The sequence below is a fragment of the Thalassophryne amazonica genome, chromosome 2 (genome assembly GCF_902500255.1).
Source record: "Thalassophryne amazonica chromosome 2, fThaAma1.1, whole genome shotgun sequence".
In the NCBI taxonomy this organism is placed as follows: Eukaryota; Metazoa; Chordata; class Actinopteri; order Batrachoidiformes; family Batrachoididae; genus Thalassophryne; species Thalassophryne amazonica.
Window position 1 is genome coordinate 138,643,332 of NC_047104.1, and position 14,740 is coordinate 138,658,071.

General features: G+C 45.4%; 1 protein-coding gene across 1 annotated transcript in view; it reads right to left on the minus strand.

The window, feature by feature from the left end:
- LOC117531371 (interleukin-18 receptor 1-like) overlaps positions 1–14,740 on the minus strand; it is a 63,551-nt gene that overhangs the window by 24,611 nt on the left and 24,200 nt on the right. Inside the window, exons 7-8 of the mRNA XM_034194455.1 lie at positions 12,712–12,869; positions 1,543–1,686 (exon numbers count right to left, since the gene is read on the minus strand). Of these exons, the coding sequence (XP_034050346.1) occupies positions 1,543–1,686; positions 12,712–12,869 (302 nt within the window). The remainder of the gene's footprint in view (positions 1–1,542; positions 1,687–12,711; positions 12,870–14,740) is intronic.

Below are 14,740 nucleotides of genomic sequence, written 5' to 3' on the forward strand. Positions count from 1 at the left end.
TGTAATCCCCACAAAATTGTCCCTGAAAGCCATTGTTGTGTGGGCCGCTGAAGAGGAGGTACTGCTGGCCCACTACCACCAGAGGGCGCCCTGCTTGGAGTGCGGGCTCCAAGCACGAGAGGGCGCCAGACCCAGAGGAAGTGACAGCTGTCACTCATTACTCCAGCTGTCACTCATCTACACCACCATATAAGCCGGACTGCAACTCCACCTCCCCGCCGAGAAATCGACCACCAGTACCAAGGTAATTTCTCTGCTGACTGACACATTGTGTAACCAACTGAACTTCTATTGCAGCCGTTTTCCTGAAGTGTTGCCTTGTCTGGAGGATTGGCGTTTGGTGTGACAGTGACGGCTTCACCTCGCACCCCATCCCAGATAAGTGGTTGATCAGGAGCTGCACGAGTGTGTGTGATTTGGAGGTGGAGGTGCTCCCTCCTAACGGTGTCTGGACTGTAAATTACTGAGTGTGCGGACTCACACTCACACATCATCTTTCTGTTTTCTGCCAGCAGTACCAGGGTCGACAGCCGAAGACAGAGGCCACCTGGGGACTCGGGACTTGGCGGCTCCGGTGTTCTTCAGACCGTTGGTGGTGGAGGCCGTGTGGGACGCGGCTTCTCTCTCGGGCGTCTTCTATCTTCGAGCCTGCCCACACGTCACCTGGTGTTTATTGACTGTGACAATTACGACACATTTCGTTGTGTATTATCACAACATTAAATTGTTACCTTTTGGCTTACTCATTGTCCGTTCATTTGCGCCCCCTGTTGTGGGTCCGTGCTACGACACCTTCCCAACAGCCATATTAATTTTCCGAACGGTGTCCACCTGGAGGTCTCTCACAGTTTCTGGAAAAAAATTGATGCAGCAAAGCTCCAAATCGCTCAGACATTTATTCGCAATAAAAATCCGAGGGGGTGGACCACTGCTCACACAAAGGCTGCTCACAGGCGAATAACACAACCGACAGGCGTGAAAAAACTCACGCATGCGCACGAAGGTTCAAGCTTGGCTGATGCAATCACACGTGATTCAAATCCATATGGTTTTTGCAAAAAATTAAAAGGTCTGATACTTTTTGGACAGACCTCGTATCTCCATGTCATACTAAGTTTCACACGATGTCAGATCTTCACACCACATCTTATCAGATGTCTGTGTTACACTGTTTTCATTCCTTGTCCAGTCTTTGCATCATGTCAGGACTCCACACCATATCAAGCCCTCACGTGAAGTACATCACATCACTATATCAGTTTTTCACTCTGTGTACACCTTCACTGATGAGTATGTGTGTTTGTCCTGAATATGAGTTCACTTGTAGTCAATCATAACAGAAATGGCTGATTTATAATTATTTTAAACTGTAAAGCTTAATTTTTTTTTTAGCATGAAGATATTTCTACATTTCTCCCATTGAGGACTTTTGTTTATTGATTTATTTCATTTGCATTTATATGATTTTCAAATGAACTTTTCATGTGTACAAGGTAAACAGAGGTTGTATGTTGGATGAAACAGCCATGAATTAAGACTCACCTGATCTGGTGCGGCAGAAAGCAACAGTGTCTCGTAGAAAAAGAGCAATGTCAATTTTAAGCGTCACATAAATAACGAGTGTTACACCCAGCACCAGTGTGATGCACACAATGCAGAGAGCCATCAAGAAGAAGGAGGGATGAGCTGTAAGGGTATAAAGGAGAAGTTACAAATTATACAAATCAGAATAAATCAAGAAACTGCAAAAAAACAATCACATCAAACATTCATGCCACTTGAATTAAATTGACACCCACGTATCAAACCTAAGGGGATTTTAAACCTTGTCTGAAATACAGCCCCAAATCGGAAAAAGCCTGGGAGGTTATGGAAAATGCAAATTAAAAAAAAAACCCACACTGATTCTTGCATTTATTTGTACTTCTAGTTCACTGCAGACAGTATGAACCCACGAGATTTCATGTTTTCTGTGGTCAATTTTATTTCATTTGTTAATATGCATCCATTTCTGCAACACATTCCCATAAAATTGGGCTAGAAATAAGGTAAGAACAATTAAATTAGAAGAACAATTAAAATGTTATTTCAAACAGGTGATGTCAACAGGCAATTGTAATCATGATACACATTGTTTCCACAAAATGCTGGCTCAAAGATGGGAAGAAAGGATTTACAGTTTATCAACTGATAATTATAGTGGGTGATTTTAACATCCACACGATGCTGAGAATGACAGCCTCAACACTGCATTTAATCTATTATTAGACTCAATTGGCTTTGCTCAAAATGTAAATGAGTCCACCCACCACTTTAATCATATCTTAGATCTTGTTCTGACTTATGGTATGGAAATTGAAGACTTAACAGTATTCCCTGAAAACTCCCTTCTGTCTGATCATTTCTTAATAACATTTACATTTACTCTGATGGACTACCCAGCAGTGGGGAATAAGTTTCATTACACTAGAAGTCTTTCAGAAAGCGCTGTAACTAGGTTTAAGGATATGATTCCTTCTTTATGTTCTCTAATGCCATATACCAACACAGTGCAGAGTAGCTACCTAAACTCTGTGAGTAAGATAGAGTATCGTCAATAGTTTTACATCCTCATTGAAGACAACTTTGGATGCTGTAGCTCCTCTGAAAAAGAGAGCCTTAAATCAGAAGTGCCTGACTCCGTGGTATAACTCACAAACTCGCAGCTTAAAGCAAATAACCCGTAAGTTGTAGAGGAAATGGCGTCTCACTAATTTAGAAGATCTTCACTTAGCCTGGAAAAAGAGTCTGTTGCTCTATAAAAAAGCTCTCCGCAAAGCTAGGACATCTTACTACTCATCACTAATTGAAGAAAATAAGAACAACCCCAGGTTTCTTTTCAGCACTGTAGCCAGGCTGACAAAGAGTCAGAGCTCTATTGAGCCGAGTATTCCTTTAACTTTAACTAGTAATGACTTCATGACTTTCTTTGCTAACAAAATTTTAACTATTAGAGAAAAAATTACTCATAACCATCCCAAAGACATATCGTTCTCTTTGGCTGCTTTCAGTGATGCCGGTATTTGGTTAGACTCTTTCTCTCCGATTGTTCTGTCTGAGTTATTTTCATTAATTACTTCCTCCAAACCATCAACATGTCTATTAGACCCCATTCCTACCAGGCTGCTCAAGGAAGCCCTACCATTAATTAATGCTTCGATCTTAAATATGATCAATCTATCTTTATTAGTTGGCTATGTACCACAGGCTTTTAAGGTGGCAGTAATTAAACCATTACTTAAAAAGCCATCACTTGACCCAGCTATCTTAGCTAATTATAGGCCAATCTCCAACCTTCCTTTTCTCTCAAAAATTCTTGAAAGGGTAGCTGTAAAACAGCTAACTGATCATCTGCAGAGGAATGGTCTATTTGAAGAGTTTCAGTCAGGTTTTAGAATTCATCATAGTACAGAAACAGCATTAGTGAAGGTTACAAATGATCTTCTTATGGCCTCAGACAGTGGACTCATCTCTGTGCTTGTTCTGTTAGACCTCAGTGCTGCTTTTGATACTGTTGACCATAAAATTTTATTACAGAGATTAGAGCATGCCATAGGTATTAAAGGCACTGCGCTGCGGTGGTTTGAATCATATTTATCTAATAGATTACATTTGTTCATGTAAATGGGGAATCTTCTTCACAGACTAAGGTTAATTATGGAGTTCCACAAGGTTCTGTGCTAGGACCAATTTTATTCACTTTATACATGTTTCCCTTAGGCAGTATTATTATCTATCCATGAAGCCAGAGGACACATCAATTAGCTAAACTGCAGGATTGTCTTACAGACATAAAGACATGGATGACCTGTTGTGTGGGCCGCCAGAAGAGGAGGTACTGCTGGCCCACCACCAGAGGGCGCACTGTCTGGAGTGCGGGCTCCAGGCACCAGAGGGCGCAGCCGCCTCACAGGAGCAGCCAGGGTGACAGCTGTCACGCATCACCTGCAACAGCTGTTACCAATCATCCGATCAGCAGGGGTACATCAGCAGGACGACGTCTCCACCTCTTTGCCGGATATCGTTCTACCTGGAAGGTAACGTACTCAGCTAACTGTGAGACACTAACCCTTTGTGACTTTGTGCGTTGTTTTAGCAGACTCCTTTTTCCACGAGAGGTGCAGGTAGTTTTCCTACCGTGCGGATTGCTGGGTGCAAACGCGCCCACAGTTAATTGTTTCTTTGTTCCTCGCCAGCAGTACCAGGTCCGACACGCGGAGGCAGTGGCCACCTGGGAGTTCGGGACTTGGCGGCTCCAGTATTCCAGGGGTCTGGTGGCGGAGGAAATCGTGTGGTTCCGGTTCTGCTTTGGACAGACGTCTCCTATCTTCGAGCCTGCCCACACAACACCTTTTGTGAATTGACTTTGTCTATTGTTGCAATCTGTTGTATTTGTTGTGCCCATTCACAACAGTAAAGTGTTGTTATTTGACCTACTCCATTGTCCATTCATTTGCGCCCCCTGTTTGTGGGTCCGTGTACCTACACTTTCCCAACAGGATATCTCGGCCAACGTCATGGACTCCGAGGGGCGTCACAGGCTGTTGAACGGCCAATGGAAGAGCAGGGCGCACAGGCGTCCGCAGGAGGAATGATCGGTGAGTTGCAGCGAATCCTCACCGCCTTCACGGCTCTGGTTGGATCTAATGACCGAGCAGAACGTCCTCCTTAACCGCAGGGTGGAGGCTCTCGCCGCACAGGTGGAAGCGCGCCCTCAGGGTGCTGCTGCGGCTCTCCCTCCTGTCGACCCTGTGCGTAACAGTGACGTTCCACAGGTCGTTCAACGGACCCCTCCCACCTTCCCCGGAAGCATACATAAGCCCTCCAGAGCCGTACGGAGGTTGTGTGGAGACGTGCGCGGACTTCCTTATGCAGTGTTCGCTCGTCTCGCACAACGTCCTGTCATGTACGCGACTGATGCCAGCAAGATAGCTTATGTAATAAATCTGCTTCGCGGTGAGGCACGCGCTTGGGCTACAGCGCTCTGGGAGCAGAATTCACGGCTCCTTCAGACATATGGGGTTTGTGAGGGAGTTCAGAACAGTGTTCGATCACCCAAATAGAGGAGAGACCGCTTCAGCCGTGCTGCTGTCAATGAGACAGGGGCGCCGGAGCGCAGCTGCCTATGCAGTCGACTTCCGCATCGTGGCTGCGAGGTCCGGCTGGAATAGCACTGCCCTCCGCGCCGCCTTCGTAAACGGACTGTCGTTGGTCCTAAAGGAGCACCTGGTGGCTAAGGACGAAACCGCGGGATTTAGATGGGCTATTGATCTCGTTATACGATTAGACAATCGGTTAGAAGAACGCCGTCGGACGAGACGAAGGGCGTGGCCGGGCACGCGCCGTCCCTCTCCCTTCCAGTTCACGACCGAGTTCTGGCCCTCCCCACGGCCCCTACGCTCAGTGTGGGTTACAGCTCCCCCTGCTGACGAAGCTATGGACACGAGCAGGGCCACATTTAGGGCACCAGACAGACAGAGGAGGCTGGGCCCCGGAGCGGTTTTGTTTGTGGCTCGATAGAGCATCCAGGTAAGAGACTGCCCCGATGCGGTTTTAAACACCAACGCCCGCCCCTAGAAACTGGGCTAGGGGTGGGCCGAGACATTCACGTGGGACACACCCATATTGCCACACGACTCCCAGTTACAATCCTTTATGAGGATTTAACCCTGAAGGCCCCAGCACTGGTGGACACGGGCTCTGAAGGGAATCTGTTAGACAGCAGATGGGCCAGGGAGATAGGTCTCCCTCTGGTGGCGCTTACCTCGCCTGTGCAGGTGCGAGCACTAGATGGCTCCCTACTCCCTCCAATCACACATAAGACACCACCAGTAACTCTGGTGGTGTCAGGAAATCACTGGGAGGAGATCGAGTTTTTTGTGACTCCTGCCACCTCCCGTGTGATTCTAGGGTTCCCCTGGATGTTAAAACACAATCCCCGGATCAATTGGCCGTCCGGGGTAGTGGTTCAGTGGAGCGAGACCTGCCATCGGGTATGTTTAGGTTCCTCGGTTCCTCCCGGTTCCCAGGCTAAGGAGGAGGTCAGAGTCCCGCCCAATCTAGGGACGGTGCCGGTGGAGTACCATGACCTTGTGGATGTGTTCAGTAAGGATCTGGCGCTCACCCTTCCCCCCCACCGTCCGTACGATTGTGCCATTGATTTGGTTCCAGGCGTTGAGTTCCCATCCAGCAGGCTGTACAACCTCTCACGACCTGAGCGCGAATCAATGGAGACCTACATCCAGGACTCTTTAGCTGCCGGGTTGATCCGGAATTCCACTTCCCCGATGGGTGCAGGTTTCTTTTTTGTGGGAAAAAAGGATGGCGGACTACGTCCATGCATTGATTACAGGGGGCTGAACGAAATCACGGTTCGTAACCGATACCCATTGCCCTTGTTGGATTCAGTGTCACGCCCCTGCATGGAGCCCAAATGTTCACCAAGCTAGATCTCAGGAATGCGTATCACCTGGTTCGGATCCGGAAGGGAGACGAGTGGAAGACGGCATTTAACACCCCGTTAGGTCACTTTGAGTACCTGGTCATGCCGTTCGGTCTTACAAACGCCCCCGCGACGTTCCAAGCATTGGTTAATGATGTCTTGCGGGATTTCCTGCACCGATTCGTCTTCGTATATCTGGACGATATACTCATCTTTTCTCCGGATCCTGAGACCCATGTCCGGCATGTACGTCAGGTCCTGCAGCGGTTGTTGGAGAACCGGCTGTTTGTGAAGAGCGAGAAGTGCGATTTCCACCGCACTTCTTTGTCCTTCCTGGGGTTTATCATCTCCCCTAACTCCGTCGCTCCTGATCCGGCCAAGGTCGCGGCGGTGAGAGACTGGCCCCAACCCACCAGCCGTAGGAAACTGCAACAGTTCCTCGGCTTTGCTAATTTCTACAGGAGGTTCATTAAGGGCTACAGTCAGGTAGTTAGCTCCCTGACAGCCCTGACCTCCCCAAAAGTCCCCTTCACCTGGTCGGATCGTTGCGATGCCGCGTTCAAAGAGTTTGAAACGGCGTTCTCGTCTGCACCCCTTCTGGTGCAGCCCGATCCTAGTCGCCAGTTAGTGGTTGAAGTGGACGCCTCGGACTCAGGGATAGGAGCTGTGCTTTCCCAGAGCGGGAAGACCAGATAAGTTCCTTCACCCGTGTGCCTATTTTTCCCGCAGGTTGACCCGGCCGAACGGAACTATGACGTCGGCAATCACCTTTTGTGAATTGACTTTGTCTATTGTTGCAATCTGTTGTATTTGTTGTGCCCATTCACAACAGTAAGTGTTGTTATTTGACCTACGTGTTGTGTGGGCCGCTGAAGAGGAGGTACTGCTGGCCCACCACCACCAGAGGGCGCCCTGCCTGGAGTGCGGGCTCCAGGCACCAGAGGGCGCCGCCGCCTCACGGGAGCAGCCTCGGTGACAGCTGTCACCCATCACCTGAGACAGCTGACGGCAATCATCAGTGGGGTATATCAGCAGGACGGCATCTCCACCTCATTGCCGAGATATCGTTTCTACCGGAGAGGTAACGTACGAAGCTAACGGAGTATATCTTTTTGGATTGAGCTAGTTTGTGGATTACTGTTTCCAACGAGAGGTGGAGGTAACTTCCCTGCTGTTCGGAGTCCTGGGTGCAAACGCGCCCCCATCTAACTGTTCTTTGTTCCTCGCCAGCAGTACCAGGTCCGACACGCGGAGGCAGTGGCCACCTGGGAGTTCGGGACTTGGCGGCTCCAGTATTCCCGGGGTCCTGTGGCGGAGGAAGCCGTGTGGTTCCGGTCTTACCTTGGAGAGGCGTCTCCTATCTTCGAGCCTGCCCACACGACACTTTTGTGAATTGACTGTTGTCCATTGCTGTGATTGGTTGTATTCGTTGTGCACATTCACAACAGTAAAGCGTTGTTATTTTGACTTACTCCATTGTCCGTTCATTTGCGCCCCCTGTTGTGGGTCCGTGTTCCTACACTTTCCCAACACTACTCCATTGTCCGTTCATTTGCGCCCCCTGTTGTGGGTCCGTGTACCTACACTTCCCAACATGACCTCTAATTTCTGCTTTTAAACTCAGATAAAACTGAAGTTATTGTACTTGGCCCCACAAATCTTAGAAACATGGTGTCTAACCAGATCCTTACTCTGGATGGCATTACCCTGACCTCTAGTAATACTGTGAGAAATCTTGGAGTCATTTGTGATCAGGATATGTCATTCAATGCGCATATTAAACAAATATCTCTAAAATTAGAAAGGTCTTGTCTCAGAGTGATGCTGAAAAACTAAATCATGCATTTATTTCCTCTAGGCTGGACTATTGTAATCATTATTATCAGGTTGTCCTAAAAGTTCCCTGAAAAGCCTTCAGTTAATTCAAATGCTGCAGCTAGAGTACTGACAGGGACTAGAAGGAGAGAGCATATCTCACCCATATTGGCTTCTCTTCACTGGCTTCCTGTAATTCTAGAATAGAATTTAAATTCTTCTTCTTACTTATAAGGTTTGAATAATCAGTTCCCATCTTATCTAGGGACCTCGTAGTACCATATCACCCCAATAGAGTGCTTCGCTCTCAGACTGCAGGCTTACTTGTAGTTCCTAGGGTTTGCAAGAGTAGAATGGGAGGCAGAGCCTTCAGCTTTCAGGCTCCTCTCCTGTGGAACCAGCTCCCAATTCAGATCAGGGAGACAGACACCCTCTCTACTTTTAAGATTAGGCTTAAAACTTTCCTTTTTGCTAAAGCTTATAGTTAGGGCTGGATCAGGTGACCCTGAACCATCCCTTAGTTATGCTGCTATAGACTTAGACTGCTGGGGGGTTCCCATGATGCACTGAGTGTTTCTTTCTCTTTTTGCTCTGTATGCACCACTCTGCATTTAATCATTAGTGATTAGTGATCTCTGCTCCCCTCCACAGCATGTCTTTTTCCTGGTTCTCTCCCTCAGCCCCAACCAGTCCCAGCAGAAGACTGCCCCTCCCTGAACCTGGTTCTGCTGGAGGTTTCTTCCTGTTAAAAGGGAGTTTTTCCTTCCCACTGTCGCCAAGTGCTTGCTCAGAGGGGGTCGTTTTGACCGTTGGGGTTTTTCCGTAATTATTGTATGGCCTTGCCTTACAATATAAAGCGCCTTGGGGCAACTGTTGTTGCGATTTGGCGCTATATAAATAAAATTGATTTGATTTGATTTGATCAACAAATGCATAACAAAGTGGTGCAGTGGTGGAGTGGTGCAAATGAAACCACCTGCAGCTGAACATTGCCAAAACAAAGGAGATGGTAGTGGACTTCAGAAGGTCTGGGCCCACTCTGCAGCCAGTCTCCATTGAGGGGGTCGATGTGGAGGTGGTCCAGACTTACAAATATCTGGGGACACTTATGGACGATAGGTTGGATTGGTCAGCCAATACTGACACCCTCTACAGGAAGGGACAGAGCAGACTGTACTTCCTGAGGAGGTTAGGGTCCTCAGGATCTGCCATAAACTCCTGCGAATGTTCTACCAGTCTGTGGTAGCTCTTCTCTGTGGTGGTCTGCTGGGGGAGCAGCATGAAGAGGAGGGACGCCGGGCGACTGGACAGGCTGGTGAGGAAAGCTGGTTTAGTGCTGGGAACAGAGCTGGAGACACTAACATCAGTGGCAGAGAGAAGGACCCTCAGTAAACTGCTGGCCATCATGGACAATGTTGAGCACCCTCTGCACAGTGCCATCATCAGGCAGAGGAGCTCATTCAGCGGCAGACTGCTGTCCCAGTCCTGCCACATGTACAGATTCAGGAAGTCTTTTGTCCCTCAGGCCATCAGACTGTTCAACTCTTGACCTTTTATTGCTTTCTTTTGCACTACCAACACTGTTTACAATGCTTACTTCTTTGCACAACCTACACTGTTCACATTGTGTACTGTTTACATCTGTGCTACCTCCTCACTACTGCACTACTACATTTACTCCTCCGTCATATTCTCTGAGACTGGATGCTGTACTTGCACACAAATTTTATTTTTTAGTTAGTAGCTTTTATTGATTAGTCCATTTTTCTTTCATTTACTTAACCCTATTTTGTGTGTCTGGTGCAATGTGTGTGTCTTGTCTAATGTGTAAGCTGCTGGATGATGCCTTGAATTTCCCTCTGGGATCAATAAAGTATGTATGTATGTATGTATGTATGTATGTATGTATGTATGTATGTATGTATGTATGTATGTATGTATGTATGTATCTATCTATCTATCTATCTATCTATCTATCTATCTATCTATCTATCTATCTATCTATCTATCTATCTATCTATCTATCTATCTACCTACCTACCTACCTACCTACCTACCTACCTACCTACCTACCTACCTACCTACCTACCTATCTATCTATCTATCTATCTATCTATCTATCTAAAATGATTGAAATGCTTTAAATAAACACCATTTCTCAAAGAAATATGGGATAGGATTATATGTGGTTTATATTTCTATGTATAAATATGGGACATTTCTCCATCCAGAGTGGATATCATGAAACGATTCAAGGAATCTGGAGGAATTTCAGTGTGTAAAGGGACAAGAGCACAAGCCGAAGCTGAACACCCATGATCTCCAACCCCTTAGACAGCACACCATTCATCAATAGCTGACATAACAACATGGGCAAGGGATTACTGTGGGAAACCTTTGTCAAACATGAAGCAAACAGTATGGAGTTATATTCACATGTGCTACTTAAAATTTTACAGTGCAAAAAAAAGACATGTTAAACTTGTTTAGAAGCAGCATTGACTTCTCTGGGTTCTGAGGCATCTGGGTTAGATTATGACACAGTGGAAACATGTTGTAGTCAGACAAATCAATGTTCCACATCTTTTTTGGAAGAAAAATACCCCATGTACTACAGACAAGGATGAAAAGGACCGTCCAGAGTGATCAGCAACAAGTTTAAAAGCCAGGGTGTGTCATGGGATGGGGTTGTGTCAGTGCCCTTGGTAAAGGTAATTTACACTTTTGTGGTGGCAGCATTAATGCAGAAAAGTACTTTTAGATTTTAGAGCAACATGTGCTGCTTTCAAGAAATCATCTTTTCCAAGGACATACTATACAAACATTTTTGACAAGACAGTGCACAACAACATTCTGCACACATTACAAAGCAAGACTGCAGAACAACAGGGTATGAGTAGCCACATAATTGCTTCAGAAAATGATTCAGTGCATTGAAACACCCAAAATACAAATGTATATAGTAGTTTTACAAAATATTTACTGGGTTGATAATCTTGAAATACTAAAAGCATTGGTTCAATAATTAGGCTTTACAAAATTATGTAAACACTAATTGAACTGCTTCAGAAACGTATGTCCAAATGCTCAGAACACTCTACAAAAATGTATCCTTTTTTAAAGTATTTGAAACAGAATATGAAGCAGTTATGTGAGACCATGATTCTGTATAAATAAATTGAACAACTGTTTCAAAAGTATTCATGGTTTGGAAATTGGGCAAAACATTAAATGAAACAATTAATTCAAATAATCAATAGTTCACTATTATAAAACACTGAAAACACAAACTGGACCATTAATGTTCCCAGTTGCATAATGTGTAATGCTTGATAAAATATCACATCAGGAAATATTCTGTTGTTGTTGATGTTAATATTTGAAAAACTAAACTAAACAAGTGCAAGAAACAATGATTTGCTGAGGAGTGTTACTACCGCTTTAAGGACGGCCCACAATGGCGCACGGCGCGCCGCACTCCGAGCCGTGATCGACAGCAGAAACCACCAGATCATTTCTAAACGGATGGCTGTGTGGATCCGGATCGTCTTGTGCAATTTCTCTGGTTATCACAAGAGCTGGACATCAGCCAATTTCCGGCAGATTTCACTTTTAACAAGAGGTTTTGTCATGGAAAGCCGCGCGGAGGCTTCGCGCGTCATGACGGATTCGCTGATGGAGCGAGACAAAGAACACCTCCATTTTGGAGTGTCAGAGGACAAGTTGGGACATGCCCAGCTCTCCACAATTTCTCTTATACTCACTCGACTGGTAAGCCACTGAAAGCCGAGATAGGCATGTCCCAACTTGTCCTCTGACACTCCAAAACGGAGGCGTTCTTTGTCTCGCTCCATCAGCGGCTCCGTCATGACGCGCGAAGCCTCCGCGGGTCTTTTCATGACAAAATCTCTTGTCTTGTTGTCTCTGTCTCTAACAGTTTCTGAAAATATTCTGATGGAACAAAGCCCAAATCATTCCGCCATTTCCTCGCAATGAAAAAACGACGAGGGGGTGGACCAGTGCTCACTCAAAGCCTGCCCACAGGCGAATGACGCAACCGACAGGCGTGAAAAAACTCACGCATGCGCACGAAGGTTCAAGCTTGGCTGACGTAAAAACATATGAATCAAATCCATATATTTTTTGCATAAAATAAAAAGATCCGTTACTTTTTGAACAGACCTCGTATTGTGTATAGTATGTTGCTATACAAAAATACAAAAATATGACGGAAACCCTAAATCTTACAGTTTCTCCAGAAATAATTCAATATTACCAAATGCTTTAAACAGCAAGTGATAAAATTGTTACAGAAATTCATTGTGACTAAATTCTCAAATTATCAACATAAGTAAACACTTACATTATGTTTGTGCACAGTACACGCATGACAGACACACAGCTATAATGCATACCTTTTTTGACAAGGGTCACGGTGACATTACACGAACAACTGGACTGTGAAATGGAGGTAGATTCCAGTTTACAGGTGTATACGTTTGATAAGTCCTCTTCTGACACTTTTCTGATGACAAGGGATGCTGTCATCCTTATCTCATCATTATGTTTATTGCTAGAAAGAGATTAAGAGGAAGGATGAGAAGTGAAGTGAATGACAGTCACCTATATTTGCAGTGGTAGGCACAGTTCCGCAAAAACGCTAATTATCGAAGCTAACTTTTTTGTTAGTGGATTAGCTTTTCAGCTAAGTTCAAAACCATCAGCGGACCAATTACCTTCCGATAACTTTTACACCACTAACGTTTTTTTTTTTACATAGTAACGGTGAAAAAAACGTTATAAACTCCGTTGGCTCCTGTCTGCTATGTATTTTGCAGCAGTAAGGCAACTGAGAGTAGCTGAGCTCAACTCTAACCCAGCAGAAGGGGCCTGGCCACCAGGCTACTAGAAAAGAAAGAAAAACAACAACAACAAAACAAAAGTCATTACCCTTTACATAATACAGCAGGCCAGCCATGAGGCTGAAGACCTCAAAAGGAAAGTTCGTTTGACTTATGGTTTTGATAAAAGGAAAGCACGTTTGACTTATATTTTTGATTTACAAATCAAATTAATCCGGATAGTTTAACGGCATTAAAATGGAAAATGTCAACTCTGTCACTTGTACAAGTGAAAATATAACACATATCTTTTAATTTTAAAATAATGCACTAACTCTGACGTTTTGATCATTAACACAGATGCCAAACATTCATTTAACCCACACAAAACTTCACATGAGTGTTGGCTTTTACAAATAAATGTATATTTGTAAAATATGTAATTTTTTTCATTTGTTAACAAAAGGCATTTTAGCCAGGTGCCATTCATTCATTCACTGCCATCCAGTAGATGGCATTTCTTTGCGCCGAGCGGCTGCACTGTGACGCTCGGAACTCCTCCGCACGTCTGTCTTAATGTGCCGAAAAAGTGCTGATGTCCACGTCTTTTCACAATTCCTGTGCTAGTCAGATGACATACCAGATCAAGACAGCGTCCAGTTTAAAAATGAACGGTACATTTCACTGTTACAGGAGTTTTTGTCATGGAAAGAGAAACGGCTCCACCGCGCGTTGCGGTGCAGCCGCTCGGCGCAAAGAAACGCTGTGATGAAGCCTCACAGGACACGTTCTGGCATGTCCAGCTCATGCACAATCACAATCGGATATTCACACGACTGGAAAGCAACCGGAATCCATCTGAAATCCACCTGAAAGCCGTCCTGTGAGACCAACACCGAGGTGGTTTTGTCCCACGTAATGAACAGCTCCGTGGCGCGTCCCTCCGCTTTTCTTTCCATGAAAAAAACACCTGTAACGGTGGAATGTGCCGGAAAAAGTGCTGATGTCTACATCTTCTGCCTTTTTGTGAAAGTCAGACGAGGTCCCGGATCAACAAAGCCTTCACGTTGGAAATGATCTGGTTGTTTCAGCGGGGTGTCAGCCTGTCGATGGGGGCTGGGAGCGCGCCGCGCTCTCAGCAGTTGTGGGCCGTCCTTAAAGCGGCAGTAACACTCCTTAATCTGTTTAATCCCCATAAAATCATCCCTGAAAGCCATATTAATTTTTCGAACAGTGTCCACCTGGAGGTCTCTCACAGTTTCTGGAAAGAAATTGATGCAGCAAAGCTCCAAATCGTTCAGACATTTATTCGCAATAAAAATCCGCCGAGAGGGTGGACCAGTGCTCACACAAAGCCTGCTCACAGGCGAATGACGCAACCGACAGGCATGAAAAAACTCACGCATGCGCACGAGGGTTCAAGCTTGTCTGACGCAATCACACGTGATTCAAATCCATATGGTTTTTTAAAAAATAATAACGTCTGATACTTTTGTAATAGACCTCGTATTTTTTCTGCTTCAGGCTCAAAACCTCTCAGTTCCCCCTCGTACATTAGGCTTTTCTCATACAGAAAGGTATTAGCTGTTAGAGAGAGGAGAGA